This window comes from Phoxinus phoxinus (assembly GCF_949152265.1).
Source record: "Phoxinus phoxinus genome assembly, chromosome: 20".
Lineage (NCBI taxonomy): Eukaryota > Metazoa > Chordata > Actinopteri > Cypriniformes > Leuciscidae > Phoxinus > Phoxinus phoxinus.
Window position 1 is genome coordinate 13,857,622 of NC_136895.1, and position 26,556 is coordinate 13,884,177.

At 38.6% G+C, this 26,556-nt stretch overlaps 1 protein-coding gene across 3 annotated transcripts in view; it reads left to right on the plus strand.

Annotated features, from left to right (window-relative positions):
* nek7 (NIMA-related kinase 7) overlaps positions 1 to 26,556 on the plus strand; it is a 71,534-nt gene that overhangs the window by 32,965 nt on the left and 12,013 nt on the right. For all 3 annotated transcript variants that reach the window (XM_079593678.1, XM_079593677.1, XM_079593676.1), the window contains exons 4-8: positions 1,172 to 1,234; positions 4,339 to 4,449; positions 8,836 to 8,944; positions 12,754 to 12,861; positions 20,435 to 20,529. In XM_079593678.1, the coding sequence (XP_079449804.1) occupies positions 1,172 to 1,234; positions 4,339 to 4,449; positions 8,836 to 8,944; positions 12,754 to 12,861; positions 20,435 to 20,529 (486 nt within the window). The remainder of the gene's footprint in view (positions 1 to 1,171; positions 1,235 to 4,338; positions 4,450 to 8,835; positions 8,945 to 12,753; positions 12,862 to 20,434; positions 20,530 to 26,556) is intronic.

Consider the following 26,556-nt stretch of genomic DNA (forward strand, 5'->3'; position numbering starts at 1 on the left):
CCTTAAGATGTTAACATTTCTGTTTGCTGTTTTTACACTGTGTGCTTTATCATAATCAGGACAGACATGATCAAAACAGTGTTTTAACAGATACATCTAACATACTGTCAGGATTATCAGCTTTTGATTTTGTAAAACAAGATTGTTTGTGCCGTTTTAGAATAAGTTAGGGGCCGTTCACACAGAATGCATCTTTGCGTCTATAAACGCTCAGGAATGGTTTTAAAAAATAGCGTAGACTGCGAGGGTATCGAGATGTCTTTTTGAGACGTAGAGATGCAACAACGGAAATAATACAAAATTAAAAGTTGCCATGCCAACTTTCTACTGTAAACAAATGCTTGCCCTGCCCCCGGGGTCTTCTGATTGGTCCACTGTTTTGGAACTGACATTGATGAGCGGTGCCTTAAAAACGTGGCGCTTATGTGCGAAATGCTGCGCAACAGTCACACTTTACATAGAAAAACAATAGAAAAGTAGAGCGTTGGAATGGAAAAATGTTTTCTGTGTGAACAGAAATTATAAGAGATAATGTACAGTCAGCTGGTTAATATTATTGCTAAATAAAATGTGTTATGATGGTGTTTTAACATTTTTATTTATTTAAATAAAAATGTATGTATTTTACATAATAAACTAAATATTAAATATATTAATTAATAGTAAATAAACAAATAAGTTAATACTATTAAATTATTTAATACAAATATTTAAAGATAAATACATTAGTAGGTTATTAAATAATTAATTAATTAGTTAATTAATACTAATAAATAAATTAGTTAATACAAATCAATAAATAAAAGATAAATAGATGCATTATTTTAGTGGTAAGAAAATAAGGAAAAATTAAAAGATAAACATTTTTTAAATGGGTAAATTTAAAAATTAATTAATTCATTAATACTAATGAATTAAGTTAAATAAATAAACAAACATATGTTTTTATTTGAGTTTCAAGAATAAAGAAAATGTAAAGTGAGATGACAGCCATGACAGCCCTACCCATGGTGGGGCAGAATTTTGGGGGTCCTGGGTTTCAGTGTGACGTACCCCCCTCCTCCTTGCCCTACCACCCTGTACCAGTAACAATTTTTTTTTAACTTGTTTTTTTCTTTTTCCATCTTTATGCCATAACACTCTTTCTCTCTCCCGTTTGATCTTTTGATAGATATTCGACTTGATGGATGCCAAAGCTAGGCAAGATTGCATCAAAGAAATAGATCTCCTGAAGGTAAGAAACCAGAGAAAAGAGAGACCGACACCATGTGCCGCTATTAGGATCTCTAAAGGTGCCTCTGCCGAGACCCGATACCAGAGAAACACGGGGAGAGAGAGAGAGATTCAGAGGCAGAAAACAATTGATCTGGATTAGACCTTCAGCTCTTTCTATCCGTCTCTCCCTCTTCCTCGTTCTCCTCTCTCTTTCTGTTTAGGCAAGTGCAAAACAGTCCTCTTTGTGTCGTTCCTCCAGGCCAAGATTGACACTTTTTCTTTTTTTTCTCTTTGCAGTGCCACAAAATACAGGTTTTATCTCGTTCTGCGGGGCATTTTTTTTTCTGGCTAGCAATTTTTCACTTCTTCATCTATTTTATTAAGATTTTTACATGCCCTGCTATCATTTTGATTTACCACAAAGCCATGGATATGATTCAATTTAATGGTATTTAATTTACATTATATGATATTTTAATTCTCAAAATATTTAAATAAAAAAAAGAAAATTGTATTTATTTATCAATCACTAGTTACATTGAGGATGAAGGTAACACTGCAACATAAAGGAAATTTAGCACATTCTCCCATGGATCTTTTGATGTTTCTTAATCTCTTTTTTCTTTGTAGATCGTTTGTCGTTCATCAAACCACCTTAAGCAGGCTACAGCTCACGCTAGCATAAGCACTAACGAAAGTTAATGACAACACCAATAAGAGCTGATGTCTAGCTGATCTGAGGTGTCTGGCTTCTCTCTTCTCTGTTGTGTTTTTTAGCAGTTGTCGGATAAGCCTTCCCTTAACACACACACACACACACTTCTCTGTGTTGTCATGTTAATTGCTTCAGCTCCGATTGCCGTCCATTGCCAGTTCTCGCTCCATCTCCGTCTGTACACATCTTCCTTGAGACAGCATAATAGCTTCCTTTTTCGCCCTGCTGCTTTTTCATATTCTTGCTCTTTTGTATATACAGTAATAATCAGACAAAAGGGCCGTTTCGCACAAAGTGACCCAAGTCGTTACTTTTCTACGAGAGTTGACGAATTGTGTTGACTGTGATGTGGGAGTCCAACTACAAAGTTGAAAGAATTGTATGCCTCAGATGAGCATAAAGGGGTTGTCTTTACCCACATACTTTGAATATCATTGATTTTTGAATGATTTTTGTGGCAACTGAAAGTACAGTGACCTGGCAACCTCCAGCGATAAAGTCAATATGAAAGAACGGGGTAGAAAGAAGAGAGTTGGGACTTTCAGGCCCCCTGAGATGCCTCCATTCCCACGGGAGGTGGCGGGTGAAGAGGTCATGTAGCTGGCGAAGGTGACAGAGGTCACCGTTACGCTCCTTAACAACACTTTGCCAACCGAATGCGCTGGGGTCAGAGGCTGCCGCAACAATGGCCTCGTTCCTGGTCTTCCTATCATGTTCCTCCTCCTCTTCCTGTCTCTCATTCGCCCCTTTTTTTTGGTCTCCTTTACACAATAATTTCTACTCCACTGCTAATGAATTCAGTGGTTATAACCAGCTCACCTCAAGCCGCTAATAAGCCGTTTGCGTGGAACAGACTCATGCCTTCTACCTCAGTGGACAAAGCTGGGGGAAAATACGAAAGAGTAGCAAATCAAAATAATGAGGGAGACCGGCATGAGCAGCCCCTCCCAGATGTATCTGTCTATTTGTTTTTCTGTCACTTTTTAGACCCTCCCGCTTCACATTGTAAACAAAATTACGCTGTTATGCGGAAATGGTTTTGCTTTCTACATCCCCCCCACCCACCCCCCACAACAGAAATTGCAAACGATTCTGACATACTTGTACCGTTTCCCATTTGGTAACCACCCTCACTTGGTTTCCTGTAATGGATCAATACGGTAATCAATTTGAAGCACAAACCTTCAATTTTATTAACATTCTGACTCATGAGGAATCACTGGGATTGCGAAACCGCTCGCAGAACCCACAAGTGTGAGTTGGCATAATATAATTGTCACTGTAATCTGCCTCGTCGTAAACAGAGGGTTGGCTTAATATTGTTCCCAATGGAAAACGAGAGTGAAATTACAGCGTTTAACCTGATTAAAGTCAACATCGTGCTGCGTTTCATGTCCGCCACATTGGATGTGCCAGCTAAGGGGAAGCAAGAATGGGGATGACACCGCCGGCTGCACTCGCTGCAGCTGTGTGATCCAAAAATACATCTAACGAAAGTCACAGGATGGCGACAGAGGCGCACACGTCCTCCCCTATATCAGCGCGGGGCATGAACATTTCTTTAATAACCCCCTCTGCTGTGTCACAGCGCGTTGCGGGGGCCCGACACCCTCCCGTTCGCGAGGGCCTTTGCCTGTCTCGCTTCTCATTGATACACTTGTTTCTTTTTATTTTTCACCCCCAGTCATCTTCAGCGCTACGAACCGATCGCAACTCTTCTACTCATTGACCAACCAACAGGAAACAAGGAAAAGCTGAAGGCTTGGGCTGGGGGGGGGATCATGCCATGCACTGCTGCTGTCTGGCCTCTAATGTTAACATCAGCCATAGAATTCAATATGTTTGTTTTATTCTGTTTACTTGCCTTGTTTGCTAAGGCAAGCATCAGTTTTACTATAGCTCATACCTAAAGGATGTGAACAAAACCATCGCCCTTAGTATTAAACTTTGGAAGTAAATGATGCCTTAAAGCATGTGGCTTAGGGTGTGCGATTATGTCTAATATATACATTTTCACCTGGTTGATGATAAAATGCTGGAAAAATCCCTTAGACTCGCATTAAGAGTAGAGACTTGAGGGTGGGCTTTTTTTTACTTTGGACCACCCAGAAGACACACACATAATCTTAATAATATTGGGGATGTATAATTGTATTAAACTTTAACCAGTGTATACATTTTATGTACACATCTCACTCACACACAAATATATGTGTTCCATTGAAGTTGTTCAAGACACCAGTTTACCTAAAACACTTGGCGATAATGTCACGTTTACTTTCATGCAAGCATCTGCTGTGGTTTCTGCCACCTTCATGTTTGCAGGCTTTCCTGACCCACAGAGTCTTGTTAATATTTAAACAGTCACTGACACACTGTCTTTTTTCCTCTGTCCCTTCTCTGCACAGCAATTGAACCACCCCAATGTAATTAAATACCACGCGTCATTCATTGAAGAGAACGAGCTAAATATAGTACTGGAACTCGCAGACGCTGGGGACCTCTCACAAATGATAAAGGTAAGGACACATGCCGATTTGTCAGCAGTTTCTTTCCAGAGTATTCCCACCACCCGGGCTGCTAGACGGCTGAAAGAAGGTAAAATGATCTGCACTACGACCACGTTTTTGGGATCCCTTTGGTTCTGTTACAAGAATCGGCTTGTTTATTAGAATCATGTAGCTTCCGCACGTTCGATACGCTCAGCCTTCCCGTTTCCTCCTGACAACCTCTGCAACTCACATCTACAACCTGATGCTCCACATTTAATGGTCTGCATGTAAAACCCTTCGTGCTGCCAAATCTCCACCCGCATAAATCATTCCCGGCGCAAACAAAGCGTTTGCAGAAGGATTGCGTCGGTAAATGAGGAACAGGACGGATTAGTATGAAGACGCCTTCGACATATGCATCATAACGCACGCTTGTGCAAATATCCTGACCGTCAGCTACTTCGGTCTGCTCCACTGCGCCGCTGGATTTCTCAGCCCTTCTGCTCAGCAGCGCTTTAATTAGTTTTATTTTTTTATTAAACAATGTCACTCCAAAGGTGTATAGCCGGGCTAATCCCCCCAGCATTGTACGACCGAACATTGAGCCATATGTAAAACAGAGGGTCCGAATGCATAAATTGTACTTGTTTTTTTTATTCTTTTTGATTTTGTTTTTCATCTCAGCCCCCTCCTCGATGCTCTCTGTCCATCTCGGAATTCAAATGAAATCAAATGGCCCCTTCATTTGCATGCACTTACAGAATATTGCATGTGCCGTGTTTGCTTTTTAAAGGCACAGAGGGGGCTGCCGCTCTCCCTCATTGACATCAAACAGCCCTCTGATATGCAAATAGAAAGGCAGGGGAAGAATAGATCCACCGGCTTTGTTTGGATGTGGGCCAAGGTTTTCTGGGGCTTGAGCCCGCTCGCTCACCGCCGTTCTGATCATTTCTGTGAAGCGATACAAGTGCGGACGAGGCTCAAAATAGGCGGAGTGAGCATTCGCACAATGAAGTAATATGTCGCGCTAAAATAACCTCTGTTTTGTTTCGTTAATCAATTCCCGACCCCTTTTAACTAGCTCGACAAGCAGGTTTACTTCATTGCCGGTGGCTCAATTATTGAGACTGCATGTGAAAAGGTCATAATTACCGAGCCATTTTGTCTAAGCAAGCTTCATTCTGTCTTAATTAATAGCATAACGTCATATTGGTTTCTGCTTTGAAGCAAGGTCATGCACTCGCAGACCTCATCCAGACTGAACCGACCGCACTGGATGACACCGTACTAAAAGCTTTGAATCTTTGCAGAATTCTAAAAACATATCATTTGATGCTGTATCACACCGTTTTAGGAGGATTAATAGCCATTGGTTTTATTAAGTACTATTCAAAATTGACGACGAGGCTTAAACTTTTTTTATTAAAACAAACGTTGCACTTTGATGTGGAATTGGTAAAACCAATACCAAACACCCTTGAAATCTGTGTTTAAGAGATTCAATATTCAGTTTGATTTCAAAAAGTACAGAGTTGGAGTCGGATTGATTTAGGGCTGCATGATTATGACAAATATCATAATTTTCGATTATTCCCTTGAAATTGTAATTGTGATTTATTAGTTACGATTATCACAATTTGCTTTGAATGATGTTTTGAATAGCTTTATACAATTGATTTAAGCAACTGCATGCCATATTTTTAAATGGCCTGAGTCCACAGAGCTCCTATTCTCCGTCTTCATTAGTTGAGGATCTTTTTAACAGTCTTGTGTAATATGTTATTAGATAGAGCTGTTATACAAAGTAGACAGTATATAATAAAATATCAGCATTTGCCCTGTGGTTGATGCCCAATGTCGCTAGCTGAGCAGAAATACCATAATAATGTTTCGCTTGGTCCCTTCAAAGTGATGTTAGATTTTCTCTTTAGTGTATATGTTGAGAGCTCCATCTATCACTGTTTTGCATGTTCTAAGAGTTAGTTTGTGGAGAAAATATATAGGCTCTAACCTGTGTGTTTACACAGCTTTTTAAAAATGGCGGGTGCTGGTGTTTCAAGCGTGTTCGATCAATCAGCGCACACTTAAGTGCTGGTTTCTCTGAAGTATTTGTGATTCGCCTCTCACAACGTAGCATGCTCTAAACACACCTCTTAAGCACGCAGAATAATGTAAGTGGAATTTGTTTTGTAATCGCGGCTTTGAACCATTACGTGATTAGAAATTTGATTAATTTTGCAGCCCTAGATTGATTATTTTGTAAAATCTTATTTTGTTACTTTTAAAGCAGTCATTTTAAAATCATCAGAGAATTACAACATTTTAAAACCCTTGCATTGGATATTGCATCCAATCTATGAGCAAATACTTTGTTTGAGTTTGTACTTTTAAACGACTCGGTTGCTTCAGTTCACAAATTCATTAGTTTTTCTAAAAATATAAAACTAGATTGAAAATCAAGTAAAATTATCATTGCTGAAACTAAAACGAATAGTTTCATATGGTTTTAGTGAATTTAACTACGCAATTGACTCAATTTTCTGGCAATCCATGTTTTCACTTTTATACGGTAGGGGGCGCTATTACGCATCTACTAAAAGGGTACGGAATCGGCCAGCTCGAGGGGCGGCACCAAGCATGCATTTGAAAATCTCACTGCACACAATTGGATAACAATACGACCAATCACAACAATACACCATCTAAGCCGCATACGCTTAGCTACCAGCGGAGCTAACTGGTAGATTAGACTCTTGCCGTATCCGGTCGGCAAAACAGCAAAAATGTCCTTCTTGCAAAGGAACGATTAGAACGCCCGTCTTCTGTTCCTCTTTTAGAGAAAAAGGCAAGTCTAAATCTTTCATTGTAGCGCCCAAAGCTGTTTCAAACAACTGGTGTTCATCCATAGCCATCTTGCAATGTTTACTAATGACTTCGACGTCACAGCACTGTCGTCATCTCTCCTCTGGCCCGCCTGCATCAGATAACCCGATGTGATTGGTGCAGCTCAGATACAAGGGCATATTTAATGAGCATCATTGCTCAACACCAGAGTAACTCTTGTGCTCTCACGAGAACTCCGGATTTCCAGCATAATCTGGAAGTAGTATTCGACAAAAACACTCAGCTTTTTGTTCAAAATGGTGCTTTTTTATTAAACTTACCCACATTCAAGTGTTGATCAAAATTTTAATGCATGAAGCTAGAATACAATTATTTTTTATATATATATAAAATAAATGCTGTTCTTTTGAACGTTCTATTCATCAAAGAATCCTGAAAAAATGTATCACTGTTTCCACAAAAATATGAAGCAGCTCAACTGTTTTCAACATAGATAATAATAATAAATGTTTCTTGGCCATCAAACCATCATATTAGAATGATTTCTGAAGGATCATGTGACACTGAAGACTGGAGTAATGATGCTGAAAATACAGCTTTGCCACCACAGAAATAAATGATATTTGAAAACAATATTAAAACAGAAAAAGTTATTTTAAATTTTAATAATATATATTTCACAATATTACTGTTTTTACTGTATTTTTGATCAAATAAATGCAGCCTTGGTGAGAATAAAAGACTTAAAAAATCTTACCGACCCCAAGTATTTGTACAGTGCAGAAAGTTGAAGCTTGGCAAAAGATGGATGTTAGATGGATAAATAACATGTTTACCATTTATTTCGAAGCAAAATTAATATAGTGACATGCTCTTAAAGGGAAAATGGTGATACTTCAAGAAATAGGCTTATACCATAAACTATCAGTGTCTCTTTAAGGTAGTGCTGGACTACAGCAAACTCGCCTTGAGCTTCCTCAGTTAAACGTACAATATTGACTACGGTAATTCATATTCAGTATCGACCGATAAAATGAGAAATATCAGCAAACAAATGTTCAAAATATATTGTGCATCCATAATGTAAAGATTCTGCTGACATTATCTAATTGCCCTTTGTCAGATTCATTGAGATGTTTTTCAGTGCTTGAATGCCGTAATCATCCTAAGCATGTGTGCATCTTGAAAGTCTCCCCAAATGTTTGTTTCCCCATGAGCCTCCTGCTGTACTCACAAACTTCAGATGTTTTCCATTGCTGTTACTTCAAATGAAAAGGGAAGGAAAGTTTATTGAGGGGTTTCAATCTAAAGCCTGCATCAGATTATAGGCAAACCCAGAGCCCTTCACATCCATGGTCACTGCTTTAAACCAACCAGGAGTCCATGCTGAGCTTTTTGGAACATTTTCATCTTAAGACCTCTTAATATCCTTAAAAACTGTATGTTGCAAATAGTCAGTTGAGCCATTTGAGTAAAATGTTGTTGTTCTGGGTTAACGAAGATTGCATGCGTCTATGAAAAGTCTGTGCCGCCAACATATTTATTTATTTATTTGTTTATTGCCTGCAGCATTTCAAGAAACAAAGAAGGCTGATTCCCGAGAAGACAGTATGGAAGTACTTTGTTCAGCTGTGTAGTGCACTGGAGCACATGCACTCCCGCCGCGTCATGCACAGAGGTACACACAAATCCAGTGACATGAACACAAAGAAACAGACTTTTAAGGGCACATATTCTACATTTATGTGACATGTTATTGCATTCTGTACTTTTTTTTGTGTGTGTCATCATTTTAAAGACGTTAATCAAATATCACCTATGAAAAAGGTTGATTTTTCTACTGTCAATAGTGTAGCTACGTATGAAGCACACACATTTTACTGACCAACTTGAACCCACTGTGAAATATGCATAGGAAAATCTTTGAGATCTCATGCAAAATTCTTGATTGCGTGGATTCCTATTAAAATTGCTTTTTTATTTTTGCCCACAAAAATTTTATGAACAACGGTAAATGTGACCCCACCTTTAGAGTTAAAATAACTGCTTCTGTACCTTTAAGATCTATTTATGTAAATGAATGCGTTACAATTGGCTGACATCCACAAACTCGCACAGATGTTAATCAGGAAGGACTGATTTGATATATTTGCTGAAAACTTGATATATTTTGATGTTAATGCGCTTGTGGAGGAGCAAAATTATTTTGACTAGTCGATGGGTTGTCTGAATAACTAGTTGACTAATCAAATTAAAGTCTGCATGAAACGGATGTTGCGATACTCTTGCCTTCCTTATTGTGACGTATATCCGAGTGAACTAGCTTTTCAAACAAGAAAACATGTAGGACGGGACTTGATTTTGTCCATCGGGAATTGAGTAGATGGCTGGATGGGTGTGATTCGCTATTGCTGTGATCTTGTGAGTGACCGGTTTCATGGATACTTTAAGGAAATCTCTTTAATTAGACTTATTTTAGGTTCATCTGACCCCAATGGTACAGATTTCTTAAGGTTGAATTCCCATAAGGTGCATCCTTGTGTTGCTAGACAGAGTGAAACTGTTAAAACTAGGGATGACAATTTTCACAAATTCCCATGATCGATCGTCGTTTAAATTAACAATCAATTAATCGATTAATCGTTAGGGTTAATACTGCAATATGCGTCTGCTGCAGTGGCATGGCCAACAGCAGGTCAGGGTCGGCAAATCCTGCTCAAAACGCGATGTTCTTCACCAAATGAATGAGAATGGTTTTTAATCTAAAGAAAGGGCTAGTAGGATTGTAAAATGTTTCGATGTGATTGATCATTTAATTAAATTTAATTATTTAATAATCAAATATAATTACTACTACTAATACAACGCGTCACCTCAGATGCGGCAGAATGTGTGACTGTGGACGTGCTCTCCCTGAACACCGCACTGAAGACGGCAACTAAACCCAATGCATTAACAACGATTTAATACAATAGTGTTCTCATGTTATGTAATATGTCAGTCCCAAATTATTCATCGTTATTATTAGTCGTGCTGCATTTATGTTTGAGCTGCGCGCGCTGAATGAATAGGCTACCGTTAAACTGGAGCACTTAGTTTGCTAGCGCGTTATTTAACTCAAAGAAACGCATCCTATATGAGATTAAATCAGATATATTCAAAATAAACATAATATTACAAATTATCTCTGCACAAAATGACGCGAATGCACAAGTGAACTTGAACTAAGTTACATTCATTCAGAATGATTATGTTGTGGACGCGCTCTTCCTGGAGCAACGCGACACGGCAACTAAACTCAAATAATGCACAATGTTTTATTACAATATTGTTCTCTTTATAATGTTATGTAATATGACAGTCTTCCCAATAGTCATGATTAGTCGTGCAGTGTCGTTTAAGCTGCGCGCGCTGAAGCCGATCACGCGCACTACAGTGTTAATTCAAGGGATGCATCCAATATAAGATAAATCAGATATAGATAGGCATACACAAAATAAACACAATATTACAACTTACATTTGCACAAAACAAAAGGCTGCGAATGAACACCACAAATTATAGTCATAATGATGGTGTAAAATGGTCCCAAACAAAACGCGCTCGCTTTGTTTCGCGGTTGAGCAGCGCGCACGCGCATGAACCTGCTTAATCGATGATCGAGAAGTTGTGTCGATTAAATGTATTATCGACAATTAATCGATCGTCGACTAATCGTTGACATCCCTAGTTAAAACTACAGAAAATACATATAAACTACTAATCAAATATTCAGTTTTTGGATGACAAGTCATAATGATGTATCACTAATTAGGACATCATTGACACCACACTACATCATCCTCGTGTTTTATTGCATTTTATGGGAAAAAAACTTCTCATCTGCTTCTCATCAGCTCTGAGACGAGACTCTAAGGTCTTTGCTATGCACTAGCTTGACCAGACACACTGCCGAGCATTGCATCATCCTTTTGCCATTTGAAAACAAGCAAGATGACGCAACTGAGATGGCGACCTGAGACTGTCTTCCCCAGTTCCCATGTATTTATGCAACACTTGTCGAAGTATTGTAACATACGAGACTCGTGTGAGTGCATGTTTTCAGTAAAGGTTACAGCAGGCCATGGGTTTACATTCAGATCCTTTCCCTTGTTGATTGTAAACTCCTGCGGCGGGATTTTTCACAGCGCTAGCAGTCCGGTGTTCTTCTTAAGCACCTGGCCTGTATGTATATGTTACTGTTGGAAAAGTTCATGTCCAGAGGTGTCTGACATCAAACACGAGCACATGCTTCCTGCACCGTCGTGTCCCGGCTGGTCTCTTTGAAAGTCATTTGAGCCAAGGTGATGCGTAATACCTTGCTAATGGTAACCTTTCCGTTAACCTTTCTTAAACGTTTCCTAACATTTATATAGGCCGTTTTTGTTTGCTTTGTGGATCTGAATGAAATGTTTCTTCTGTCCGACCTGTGTGATTCTGTTTAACATTAACGGGACCAACAGGTTCCTGCTGATGTTTTGCAGAATTTGAATGCTTGTCATTCACAAAGATTTCATATTTGTAGTTTAGGACTCACAAATAAGGAGTTGGTGGAAAAAGTGCTGTTTTTCCACTGAACGTTTTATTATTGATCGTCCATTTTTATGCCTTGAAAACCTAAATGTTTGCTTATCTGTAACGTTCTATTTTATCGTTGCACATTGATTTGCTGATTTGAAGATATCATGCTATCTAGCTGTAAGATTATTGAAACCGTTAGAATGTAATACAATTTTATTTATTGATTTACCTTAAATTTGTATCACTTCTGAGAAAAAAATGGAAGAGAAAAATATATATTAGTAATAAGGTAATGTATTTTATAAAAATATATATAAAAAATATATACTTAAGTACTTATATATATAATATTTATATATTATTGGTCAATGGACCCAGGGTCATTGTTATATTATTATATATTAGTTTTATATAATATAAAAATAACATTACAAATATACATTTTTCTTGAAAATATGAAAATACATTGAAAAAATAAAAAAGTCCCCTATTTGGCTCAAATGACTCAATTATGGTTTCCCTGCTGGTCCAGTCGGGTAAGTAGCTCTGATCTTATGTGACCTGCCACATTTTTAATGGCCTCAAATGGGGGACTTTTTTCTTCTTCATTTTTTCAATGTATTTTCATATTTTCAAGAAAAAATTATATTTGTAATGTTATTATTTTACAAAAAACGGTACGCAAAACTGACGGTTGGTATGTACCTTGGTTTTGACGTCACGGTTCAGTTCAGCACAGCAGGGGGAGCAAACTAAACACAAATTTGTTTCTTAAAAATGTTGTACTTTTTTCAACTTCCAATCAATTAACCTTCATTTTACCATATTTATATCTTCCCACCCCTTCAAAAGAAGTGCAGAACTTGTGAAAAAGGCCACAGATGAATGATGGTCAGTCACTAAAACTCACTTTTACTCCCTCCACAGACATTAAACCCGCTAATGTCTTCATCACAGCCACTGGGGTGGTGAAACTGGGCGATCTGGGCTTGGGACGCTTCTTCAGTTCCAAAACAACCGCAGCTCATTCTCTAGGTAAGTGCTCCTCGCTACAACCACCTTGTCAGTTTCATTATGTCCTTTGTGGGAAATGGAAAAATGAGGATTGAATGCATCGGAAAGGACCTTTAATTACTCAGTAGGGCCCGGATGTGTTTCATTAGGGCTGGCTGCGAGCAGAACCATGTGTTTTATAAAAAAGCGCCTTTCCGACGGCCCCTGGGGCCAGTTGAGAGCAAAGCGTGCCAGTGGCTGTATCCATTTCATTGAGCAGTTTGGCCTTTCCTGTTGCCCTGACCCCACGTCCGCGCTCCACACATATGATGTCTGGACGAGTACAGGATCTTCAATCCCTAATGATGCTAGGCTAGGGCACCCTATGGTGACACAGCAACTTTTGGCGAAGTTGCCCGAGGAGGTGCAGGTTTTAACACGCCGTATATTTGAGATGACCTGTTGTTTAAAATCTCATTTCAAGAGTATACAAATTTGTTAACAGCTTGTCTTCTGCTTTATAGACAGTGGTTTTGCTAAAAAATACTTTTTTTCACCATCAAGCTCAGCGTTTTTGATACATTTTAGTACAAAATATCTTAAATCATATTTCTCTTGTCTAATCCACTTTGATTCACTTGGCTTAGGAGACACTAATATTGAGAGTCAATTATTTATTTGATTTAATAACACTGTTAAATAGGGGTGTAACGGCAAAAAAAACCCTGACCTCGGTTTTGAGGTCTCTGTTCAGTACAGCACAATTAAACACATTTTTTTTTTTTTTTCTTAAACGGTGGTTTACTGAACAAATTGTGTCTGTCTTTAAATGAATTCAGTTATAATTAAAAGTTTCTTAAGGATAAAAAAAGTATCTCTGCTAATGCTGTAAACTATATAGGGAGGCCTTTCTGCAAATTATTATAATATTAAAAGGTTAACAACAGAGCCCAAAGTATTAGCCTGAATTTAGTTGCTTTTTAAAAATAATAATCAATACTCAAATAACAAATTGTATGCAAACATGTAGACTGCACATAAGGCAGTTTTTGCATTAACTTCTTAATTATAGGTTTTTACTCCAATTCGTTGTTGAAATATAATCATTTACACACTGGCTGCCATTTCATGACAGATATTTTAAACACACATTAAATAATCAAGACATCACTAACAGGTTAAGTAAAATATAATTAATATATAGGCTAATATATATTAATAATATATATTGCATATATTTAGCAAAAGAGTTTATTTCTCTAGCTGACTAACCAGCTGTGGACACTGAAAGACTTGCCTGAGGTAAATGTAATGCTACGTGGGATATTGTTTACAAGCTGTTTTACTGATGTGTTTCCGCCATTGAAACACTGATTGAGTGATTACACAAGATATAATACGTATCAGTAAGTTGTACTGTATCTTTCAACATACCTTCAGATGTTCATGTTAGTAAGAGATGATCACGTTCTCGCGCTCCGCGCTGCTGCTTAAACTAAGGCGCCTACACAGTGATCTGTCACTCCACATTTAAGAGCGTCAAAATGTGAATTTCGTGATAAAATGGACATCATTTGAAAAATTACACTGTTTCTTACAGAAAGTAACTAAACTCAGAGATTATTGCGATTAATGGTGGTTTGGCTGCGAAGAATTCGTCTTGTACACATAAAACACACAAACATTTGTGGTACGCATAGTATACGTTTGCCGTTACACCCCTAATTACTATTTAATCAAATGTCAAGGGGAAAAAAATTGGTTTTGTGACAAGGTAAAGTGAGGTCAACCTCAACAATGGGCCAGGGCTGGGCAGTTCAGCGGGGGTAAAATAGATTTCAAAATCTTATTGTGAGATTTTTTTTTTTATAGATCGTATTTAACAGTAGGGGTTTAATAATATTCAAACCAAACCATAAAGCCGTGATACACCACCCACGGTACGTATCGCGGCTTTCGGTTTGGTTTTAATTAGTGCTGCATGATTAATCATATCGCAATCGCGATGTCAAGCATATGCGATTATATGACGCAAAATGCTGCGATTTTATATGTAATAAACAAATTAGGGCTGTTAACGCAATTAACACAGCATCTGTACATTTTTGTCATCCTTTGGCTAGTGTTACATGAACCCGCTCTTATTCATGCAAATGCTTTTAAACCATTCATGCGCGACGACAAAAAAGAGCACGCTGCCTTTGAATGTCCTGACTGTGACACACAGAAAGACTCGCGCTAGTATCATGCGTGCGCACAAGACAGCACATACAGTTCTCTTTCGCGCCTGAACGAACAATAACACACAATTATGCCAAAATGTCTTTTTTGTCGAGTATCTTCATAACACAAGAGCAGTCTTACGATGAACGTAAAGAGTTTGTGACTCGTGAGAGAATGAGTCGCATGTGAGATCCGCGTCTCTGTCAGCAGCGGCTGCTCTTAAAGGGACAGTACACAGTAGCCACTAATGATCTCTGTAAAAAACACCCACTGCTCTTGACTAAAGAACTTTTATAACTTTAATAAGGATTAGTGTATATATATAATTTATAATTTATGCAGCGCAGACCGTTTGATAAATTTATTAAATTTCTGTATATGCCCTGCCTGTTAGACAGGTAAATATGATATGTGATTTTTTGTAAAAAAAAAAAAAAATTATGGGTTAATGTGAGGATTGTTTGAAGTTCTCAAACAATCCTCATGAAACCTGAAACCATTTGATTATTATATCGCAATCACAATATTGACCTCAATAATCGCAATATGACATTTCCCCCAAATCGTGCAGCCCTAGTTTTAATATTGTTACACCCTTACTGTTTAATACGATCTTTAAAATACGATCTTTAAAATAAATTCATTTGTAAACGATTGGTTTTAGTTCTTAGTGTTTTATTTTTTAATTGTAGACAAAATATTATAAAATAATGGACAACCCAAACCATATCTAGGGACCCAAATATTATAGAGACACTCTGGCATTATGCTAGTGAGTTTTGGTCGGCCATGTCAAACTCATGTTTTATTTATAAAATGTAAAAATGTACTTAGTATTAATATTGTGATCTCATTAAGCTTATTAGACTTCTATTTCTGCATTTAGAATTATTAGGCTATTGCTGACAGGTTACAGTAAACACAACACAATTAGCACAATAGAATAGATTTAACTATTGTCTTGTATTCACAAACTACTATATGAAACAGAATATAAATGGCATATAAATGTATTATGTATAGGTAAACAATGCATCTGTGTGTAGGAGTATAAAATAATGTTTTATGTCAGCGTGATGATGAGTATGATGTCGGTGCAAAGTAGAAAAAACACTGAAGATGTTTTGCCAAGTGTCTAGAAATAACCTCAAGTTCGCAGCATGTCTTGCATTGCATACTTCCAGCGTTCACCTTTACTGAAAACAACACTGAGTCAGGAAACGCATGCATCTGAAAACCTGAACTCACAGCGCCCTCTACAGGACGCTTCTCTTCCTCGTCTCTGAATGAGCTACAATCTCGGCAAGGGCTTAATCAGGGCTGTCCTTAATCATGTCTTAATGGCGCCTGCGTCACCTGGGAACCGACCGCATCATCCATTCGCACCTGCTCCTGGGGCCGGTGCCACACCATATCATTTACAGACTGCCATGTTAGGGATCCCTAACAAGGCTTTTTTAGGACCCCAACATGATTTATAACCGCTAATGCATTGGTGTATCATACCACCGCAGTTGCACTTGTCTTTTGTAGAGTTATCTACCTAGCTACTTCCCTACCTACTTATTTATTTATCCGAGCGCCTGAAATTCTTCTCTCGGGATGTTTTAGTATTGACAGTAGGAATGTACAAACGAGCATAAAGACACCCAGGTAGGTACAGCACGCGCGTGTGTGTGTGTGTGTGTGTGTGTGTGTGCGCGCGCGAGAGAGAGAGAGAGAGAGAGAGAGAGAGAGAGAGAGAGAGAGAGACTCCTGCGGTTCTCTGTCACCTGTCCCGTAGGCTCAGGCTCTCCATACGAAGGCTGAAGGTTGAACCGTAGCAGGGTATGAAATTCATGAGTGTCTACATGGCAGGTTAAATTCACCCATGGGCAAAGAGACCTTCGATCTGTGTCTCCCTCAGGGGCGAGCAGACCAAAGCTTCCCGCTCCCACTCCCGTTCTCTCTCGCTCCTCGCAATATCGCCCCCCCCCTCTTTCGCTTCTCTCCCTGCATGGGGGCGGTTTAGGGTGGAGGGTGCAGGGTTGCTTCGGTACGGTTTGGGGGTTGACAGTTCAGCCTGTAATGAGACAAACCACCACGGTAGAACTCTGGGATGCACGTTGGATGGAGGTCCGGGAAGTGCCGTTCCACGGCTGTCAATTCTTCTCTTAAGAAGCCGATCCCTAGCCTTTTAACTCCGTCTCCGAGTGGCTCTGCAGCCCACAGATACAAACAAAGCGGAAGACTGAAAGAAAGGAAGATAGCTCATCTTTACTTTTCCTGCCAGAGGCTTCCTAGCCTTTAAATTAAGCAGGGTAATGAGCTGAAAGGGAGGCTTTTAAAGAGGAAATCGGAAGAAAAGAAAGTCAGAGAGAGAAATAACAATATAATGGATAATTAAAATAAGGAAAAGCAAGCTAATCCTGAACCCTCGTATTCTGCAGTTAGCGCAGAGAGCATGTTAATTACATGCTAGCGTCTCATCCGAGGGTTTAGAGGTGATGGGGAGATCTGTTCTGACTCAGAGGTCTGAGAGTTAACGGGACCGAGCGGATTTTTCTTTTAATCCCTCACTTCGCACCGTTTACACTTCTTTTTTTGTAATTAAGCATGTTTGTGGATTTCTGTGTAATTAGCGTACCGTTGAGAGTCTGTGGTAATCTCTTCTCTCTCTGTTTTGCCGTACAAAAAAGGATATTGGCCCATTTCTCAAAGAATGCATTGTAATGTCATAATTCATGGCAATGGGAATGAATCCCAACGCGACTTACAATTTATTTGCATGACTATGTAATGCACTCTTAATTTGACATGTTGTCGGAGTAGTTGCCCTGTAGCTCTTGACTATTATACAATTATTCGCACGAAAGAAGATCCTTTTCAAGTCTCTATTGATGGATGTCGATGCACTCCTTTGAAACAGCACAAATTTGATGACCAATTAATTTTTTTTTGCTAGTTATGCATGTGATGAAGAGGTCCGTTTCTATGTTGTATTTCAAGGTTATAATATTTTTTTCACACCTCACATTTTTTAAAAGTAGTTTAATAGGGGCAACTTTTAAAATATACCGATCGTAAGTTCATTCTCGCAAAAAGTGTCAACACAAGTTGATTTTAAAAAAAGTTGCTCTTTTCTTTAGAATCCCGAGCAACCCAGTATAGCAACACTGGGTCGGCCAATAGCGTGCGTTTGGGGGCGGAACTATCTGTTTGTTTGACCAGTGGCAGATGGGTGGAGTGTTTGGAAACCGGTTTCAAAACATTCGTAATCTTTTTTTTTTTTTTTTTTGCAAATCTATTTTTCTGAATTCACTTCAGCTTTACAGATATATTTAGGAATACACAACACAATACATTTCTACCATATTGGTTATCGAACGATATTAGAGGTTTGTTGGATTTTTCTTCTTTAATTGTAAATGCTCCTTTTGCCTATTTTTACACTTCGATTAGCTTGATATTATCGAACATTTACTTGGTTAATCTTTAAATACATAAATCATCCCTAGGTATAATCATGAATTTATGACAATTGAAATCAATAATATTGACCAATCAGATCCCACCGATGCCATTTGGAATTTCTCATAGTCCAACTCTCACCATCTGTTTGACTTTCCTCTACTTTTTTTAAAGAAAATGCTTTTAACGTAGGTCTGTTTGACACACTGATTGCATCATGGGGCGAGACAGTCGGAGGGAAGGGCCACGTTTTCACTTGTGTTTTTCTCAGCAAGTGTTTCAACCTCCCGCTACCCACCCAAACATTCTGACGCTGTTCGGTGTCGAGACATTTCGCTTTGGCTCTTGTTCTCGCCACCTGAGACTTCTTAGCGCTTTGTCACATCTGAGCTGTTTGTGCCAAGGCTAAACTTTCGTAAACAGTGAGCATTTGTCAGAATGTTTTTTTTTTTTACTCTATTCTTTTTTTTTCTTTCTTATTTACCCCTCCCTCTCTTTCTATCATCAATCTTTCACGGTGGATGGCTGGTTGGCCACAGTCACTGAGCAGTAAAGAGCTTGTCACGGCTTCAGGGAGTACAGCGCAGGGAGTTTGACTGGCCTCTTGGGTCCCGCTCTTCTGCCTGATGGCTATTAGTCACTGCCAATTACCCACAATTCTTTGCAGGGCCACAGACTAAGCGACCTGACGCTCTGCTCAGTCTCACGTCTGTCACGGTGCAATTCGCAATGCCTTCCAACATGTTCGACATCATGGCACGTAATTTGTGTTTACCTCTGGCAGGTTTCCCAAACATTTCCACTGTCTTCCATTGGTTGAGCAAACAGATAGTTCCACCCCTTACTCACTCTATTGGTAATATATAAAAAAAAATACACAAATGACCAAGACCAATATTCAAACGGCAAGACCAAACCAGTATGCGTTGGTGGTTAGCCGTCATGCATGAGCCCCGCACTACAGTGTGAAATCATCAGATAGGACCTCGATTTTCCTGTGGCAGAACTGGTAAAACCATCGAAGACGGTTTTGGTACAGTGGCTGTTTGGGGTTTATCAAATTTCAAAGAAAATCCGACGTACAAGAGTGGAGAAAGAACAAAACTCGAGTGAATTGATTAAAGTTTCATTTGGCCGTGTTGAATGGCTTCTGTTGTAAATCATTGAGGTTCTTTTATAATGAGAGGTGAATGAGAGATTTGAAATCTGCTTGAATGTAAACTGAGATGTTCATTCCCCAAAACACACTTGCAACCTGAAAGCAGCCCCCTTCCCCCCCCAGATCTCTAAACCACCTACATGCGTTCATGAGCATTTACAGCACTTGGCTCCATCTGTAAAAGTTGTTCTACTTCTAATATGAACACCAAACTATGACTTTTCCCAAATTATACAGGTTTTGTTCATGTTAATGTAACATCATACATTGAATGCTGTTTTATTTCATTACCATTTAGAACTGTATGTGCTGATTTACTTCTCTAGAAACATTTCTTATTGTTATCAATGTTAAACAAAGTTGTGCTGCTTAATTTTTTTCAGGATTATTTGACAAATAACTGATGTTCAAAAGAACAGCTTTTATTTTTATTTCGTAACATTATACATGTCTCATTGCCAAATAAAAGTATACATTTCTTTCAAAATGGACCCGTCTGTATTGTACAAACTGTTAAAATGTGTTTTCCTCCACACTGTACACACGCATCGCTGAGTTTGTTGTTAGTAACCTCTCTTTAGTCATCTAAAACTCCTCAGTCTGAAACCTTTGTCAATGAAGCATCCATGGATGAACTCCTCGCATAGCAAACCAGACAGCCTAACTCTCTCTCTCTCTCTCTCTCTCTCTCTCTCTCTCTCTCTCTCTCTCTCTCTCTCTCTCTCTCTCTCTCTCTCTCTCTCTCTCTCTCTCTGTCTCTATCTGTCTTTTTTTCTGTTCCAGTGGGCACCCCATATTACATGTCTCCCGAGCGAATACACGAAAACGGATATAACTTCAAATCTGACATCTGGTCGCTAGGCTGCCTGCTCTATGAGGTAAGGTATAGAAACCCATCCCATCACTCCCCCTTCCTCCGTTTATACAGCCCGGCCCTCCCTAACTCTCCCTTTCTCTTCTCAAGCTTCTGCCAGCACCGTTCGTCTCCTTTTGTGAGACGCAATCCTACACCTTGCGGTCTGTCATGAAAATAACAATATGGTTTTGTACTCTGAGGTAACTGGCCTCTGCGTAGGATACCTGGAGTATGTTCCCAAGCTGATGAGGAAATTTGAATGACATTTACATGTGTTTTAAATAACATGGAGCGCTCTTGCTATGAAATGATACTGCCTGCTTTGATTATGCTTTAATAGCATACGCTTCTCGAAGACACAGCGGACCAGGATCCATTAGACTCGGAGCAGCAGTTTTCTCTTCAGCCCTTAATCTAAATTGAAGATGAAGTTGCAAGGGGGTCAACAGTGTGTTTGGACCTTAAAAGGACAGTTCACCTAAAAAACTAAAGTTCTGTCATTATTAAGTCGCCCTCCTTTTTTCCCAAATCCGTATAGCATTCTTTTTTCCTGAAAAAAAAACATGAAGGGTACATTTTTGAAGAACATCCTTGCCTTTCTTTAAAATATTATAGAAGTGAATGTATACTCAACAACATAAAAGTATAATAAAAGTCATCCATTTCAGATAATGACTTGATCAATGATTCACAGTTGAAGTTGAGAACCAAATCAACCTATTTATTTATGAATGAATCATTCTATTTTGTGAATTGGACCAATGGATTTATAAGAATTAGAATAAAACGTCACTACTTTTTGCTTTCATAAATGAACCAAGAAGAGCTACAATGGTTATCAAGATTTACAGTGTATAACTACAGACTTTATAGTTTTATTCAAAAGTTATTTTTGATAATTTGATACTTTGATTCAGATTACAGGTCATTTAGATCAACAATTAATTGGTTGTTTTTTAAATGCTTTGATAGCAGTGGTTCTCAAACGTTTTGACGAGACAATATTTCCAAGGCCCTCCTGTCTAGGTTGATGTGTACGTCTGGTACTTCTTTAGTAATAAAAATATATAAAAATATTTTATAGGATTCTTAAATGACTTGTCCTGTAATGTATCTTAGGCAAACTATTTCAGACTGTAACTGGTTTCATTATTTAGGGGGGAAAAAGCGGCCTGTATATTCTTCAGAAATTCTCCTTTTGTGCTCAATGAAAGATAGTATGTCTTTGAAATTACTTGAAGGTGAGTAAATAAGAAATAAGTAAAATTTTCTGGGGAACTGTCCTTTTAAACATCAGATCTTGCGAAATTCTGATCCCTTTTCAAAAGTGGGCATTTTTTGTTTTTTTTTGGCTCTGGTTTCATTGTAACCAGGTGACTGGGGCCACCTGGAATGGATAGCCGCAATCCATAAATGACACGATGCTCGATCCCGTGGGATGCACTGGCTACCAAAAACTGGTGTATAAACACGCAAGCAGGCGCAAATTCACACTCGCACATTGTGGAAATAGATACATTGTTAGTCCGGTACCCGTTCTATCCCTTCAATCCCCTGAGTGTGTTTTTTCTCCACTTCGTCTTTTTGTCTCTTTTTTTGGGGGGGGGGAAGCTAACCAGTAGCTACACCTCCCAAAGTGCCTGGGGCTGAAAAACAACCATCTGAGTTCACCGCTGCTCGGAGACAGTGTTTCTTGGCACTAATTAGTCTCCCATAATGCACCAGGCCCATCAGTGTGATCAGTCCATCCTGCTTCGCAGTGGCCATGGGTCAGCCAAGTGCAGGGAGAAGGCAAACGGGTAACAGTTGTGATCTCTTAAGCTTCTGTTAAAGCCAGGCCCAGGCTCAGCCTCGAACAGATCGGGGCTGTTGCCCCATGGTACACGAAGACTTTCATCTTGTCCCACTTCCAGCGGGTCACGTGACCTGGAGGGGGCGGGGAGCTGGGAGGTGATGAATTGACATCTGTTTGAGTGACAGATCTGATGATCAGCAAACCCGTCGGCAGTTGCTGTGATGTTACTTTAAAAGCAGTTTTTTTTAGAACAATAACTTTGGAGTCTTTTTTCGTTATCATGAAGGTTTCATTTGATCATCTTTTACTAATTGGAGAAAACGTTTGATTTACTTTTATATTTTCTTAAATTGCATTTTAATATATTGCATTTTATATACATTGCATTTTAATAATAAAATAAAGAACAATTTAAGAAATATTTTATAATCAAATTAAATTTTTTCATTTTCTACTGATTTTCTTTTATTTATTTTAAAATTTCTTACAACATTTACATTTTTGTAATTGTTTATTCCAATTTTTGAGGAGTTGAATCACAACATTTTGCAACCTGAACTAATCTAAGAAGTGAAGCAGGTTTTTTTCTTTAAAGGTTGTTATTCTTTATTGTGATGTCATGATAGCTGTATCTCTTTTTTGCCTTTCATTTGGCTTTCATTTTTGCCTTTACGTCTCAGAAAAAAAATCCAAATGAATTATAATTCAGAAACTAAAAACATCCTCATCACAGTGGAGATGTAATAAAACCATTGTTTGTGTGAAATTCATTTTTAATGTATTTTTAGGATCTTTAGCAACTAAAGATTTTTCTAGTCGACTGGTAGTCGTTTATTGAAGCGAATAGTTGACTAATCGCACGTTTACAGTATAGTGGTTTAATACAGTAACATTTCATAAGGTTGTTCTCGAAATTTCAAGCTTTCAATAGACATATTTGTTATGTCTTTGAGGCAAGTATACGCTAAGTTTCGGTTCATTTTTGTGACTTACTACAGAAAGCAGTTCACGGAGTCTGAGACGGCAGAAAGCGCATCTGTTTTTTCTTTATTTTTCAACAGTGCAACTTCTGTTGGAATTTGGAATATTACTCTTATCTATATGACCAGAAATTATGGAGCATTTTAAGTGTTTTTTGCTGTTATCAGGAAAAAAGGCTAGTGATCTCCGCACCCTTGGATGTGTACCAAATAATGCCTTTGTCTAGGTTAATGTTAGAGTGAGATGTAAAGTCATGTAAAGTCACTAACGTTAGGCTACTTCTTGCATGTTTCAAATAATAAGCTGTTTTTCGAGGTTGATGAATGATAGGCGAACATTTGGATCTCCTGCCCAACATACCAGCCTTGTTAATGATCTGTCGGTTACGGACTGCGTGACTTTGCAACTTCCTGTGGAGTTTTTTTTTTTTTTTCAGCTAACTGACTACCGTATTTTCCGGACTATAAGTCACACTTTTTTTCATAGTTTGGCTAGTCCTGCAACTTATAGTCAGGTGCGACTTATATATCTAAATTAATTAATACTGACTGAGATGAACCAAGAGAAAACATTACCGTCTACAGCCGGGAGAGGGCGCTCTAGTTGGCATTGAGGAAGAACTCAATGGATTCAGTGTTGTGGAATGAGATCACAGGAGCTTGGTGAACTTCCTTACCGGTAACTTGTTGGACTCGCTGGCTAATGTTAATTTAGCCTATTCAGCCTCCCAGGTATATGTTATTTATGCTATTGTGTAGCTGAATAACTGTTAATGTGTTACGTTAACATACCGGACACCTATTCAGCCTGTTGTTCTGTGTGCTATTGTGTAGTTGAATAACTTGCCTTTCCAGATTAAATGTATGTTCTTCTAAATAAATGCGATTTATAGTCCAGTGTGACTTATATATGTTTTGTTCCTCTTCATGACGCATTTTTTGACTGATGCGACTTATACTACGGAGCGACTTATAGTCCGGAAAATATGGTAATTAAATTTTGTTCGACTACTGGACTATTAGGGGGCAAGCCTAATTTCATAGATGAGACAAAAAGATATTGCATCATATCATTGACCCAGGTACTGTGCATATAGGCCCATATATTATGTGTCCAGTTTAATAATTTATTTTGGTGTGTGTGTGTGTAAACATTGTCTTAGTAGACAATTGAAAGCTATCTGCAGTGCTCCATTGCAGGGCTGAACTGCTGAATTGTTAATTTGCAGACTTGTGCCATCTTCCATTGATCCTCATTGATCTATTTTGTGTGAAAGGCCTATATGTGTGCATGTAATTCCTTTATTCTGAGAGCATGAATCTTTTATTCGATCTGTTATGGAGGATTCGAGGGGGGTGAGGGGTGGTGGAAGCCGTTGAGGTTGCGAGACCTCGATTGAAAATCATCAATATCTGTGCATTGTATTCCTCCATATGCATCTGCTATTCCGTTTGATGCCGACGCACTTGGTTGGAGCTCATTTGGTCAGCTGATGTGGCTTGCCGGCCATCCTGTGATGAATAGGAGGGGTTCAGGACAAGGCCAGAGTTGGGGTTGACTCCCAAATGGCCTTCACGGCAGACGGGACACGTGCTCCCCATGGCGCATCGGTCAATAGCTCTGCACTGTACACCACGGTCCATCTGCATTATTGAGAGCTCTCTGCAATATGGAGAAATGTGTGGTTTTGTGGTAGGTGGAAGAATTGAGGGTCATTTGATCTGTTTGGGTGTTAGTTGGGCAATATTTTGGCTATTCAACAAAGTAGCCAATCAAAGTTTTTAGTAGACTAGACTCTAACTTCTATTAAACTTTATACCAAGTTTTTGAAGTCCTTCTCTTCAATTACTTTCTGAATAGGTCAACCGTTAGCAGGCTCTGTTGCAGATAAGAAAGAATATTTAGTATTTTTAGCTTCATATTTTTAAATTAATAGCATTTACAATACAAATACATATGCAAACAGGTAACGCAGCTAGTTAAAATTTATTGTAAATGGTTAAAGACAGGTTATTAAAGCTGCTGTCCGTAACTTTTTAATAAACAGAACTGCATGCATCTTGCAGAAGAACACTGTTGCCGGAGATACTTTTCTCTGTTTATGTCTGTGACGAGTCACGCAGGTACTGCGCTACTCCGCAGCGGGGCCGAATCGAACCAGTCTAAAATAGTCTGAATATAAACACTTATTATAGGTGGACCGTAGTGATTCAGGATAAGACAAAATCACAGTTTGGAAAATTAATTCATGATGTACTCGCTTATATATATTTTTTGTAAATTTTGAACACAAAAAAGTTACGGACTGCAGCTTTAAGCTAAGATACCATTTTGAAACAGTTTGGTGGTCATTTTTGAATGAATCATTGTTTTTGAATCGTTTTTTTAAGTGAACAAATTGTTCTCATTCACTTAAGTATTTCATATTTATAGATATTTTGAATTAGGCTTAATCTTATTTTTAGTTTTACTTTTTCTGGCGTCCTTTCCTAGATTTGCAAATGCAAATTGTAATAAAATAAGATCATTGAATCATTTGGATGAATCAGTGACCAAATCTTTTGGTGAAAAGACTCTAATGATTTTATTAGCTGAGATTAATCATAATCCTCACCACTACTGTTCAGTGATTTCACCTTTCAGTTGACTCCAATTTAACCTTGAATCAGACCATAAATTTTCTATATTTTCCTTCCCCCAACCATCAAGACCATTTCCTGTGGCTATATTAGCCTATGATCTCCTAACCCATCCTTGGAGCACTCGTGCAATTGGTTTTGGTGTTGGGTTTTATGGTGCTGAAAATGAAAGGATCGTCTCAAGCTCCCCCGATGGCCCTCTCTGTGTCCTTGCCGTTTCCGCCCCGCACCATCTCCACTCTCTATTAAAGACAGACCGAGTTCATATTGGTAGATCTCAGCACTTACGGTCTGGCTCGGCCTTTTGAAGTCCTCTTAAAACTCTTCTTAATAGCCGTTCTCGAAGGTGTTTCGGATTTATGTTGGCATAAATAAGAGGCAGAGACCATTGCATCTCCCTTCATCGCAAAAACACAAGGCCAGTTTTCCTGCTCCAGGTTTTACAATTAAAACTGTGAAGTCACATCTTCATTTACGACCATGTGTTTTGAGTAGAACATCGGAGATGAGAACCGAATCTTCTAAGTGACGTTGAGCGTTAAAAGTAAGCAGATTAGCATGCACACGGTGCGAGAGAAGTGTTGAATTTTTGATATGTGATGCTAATGATATTCTTTCATTAAATAAGAATGCT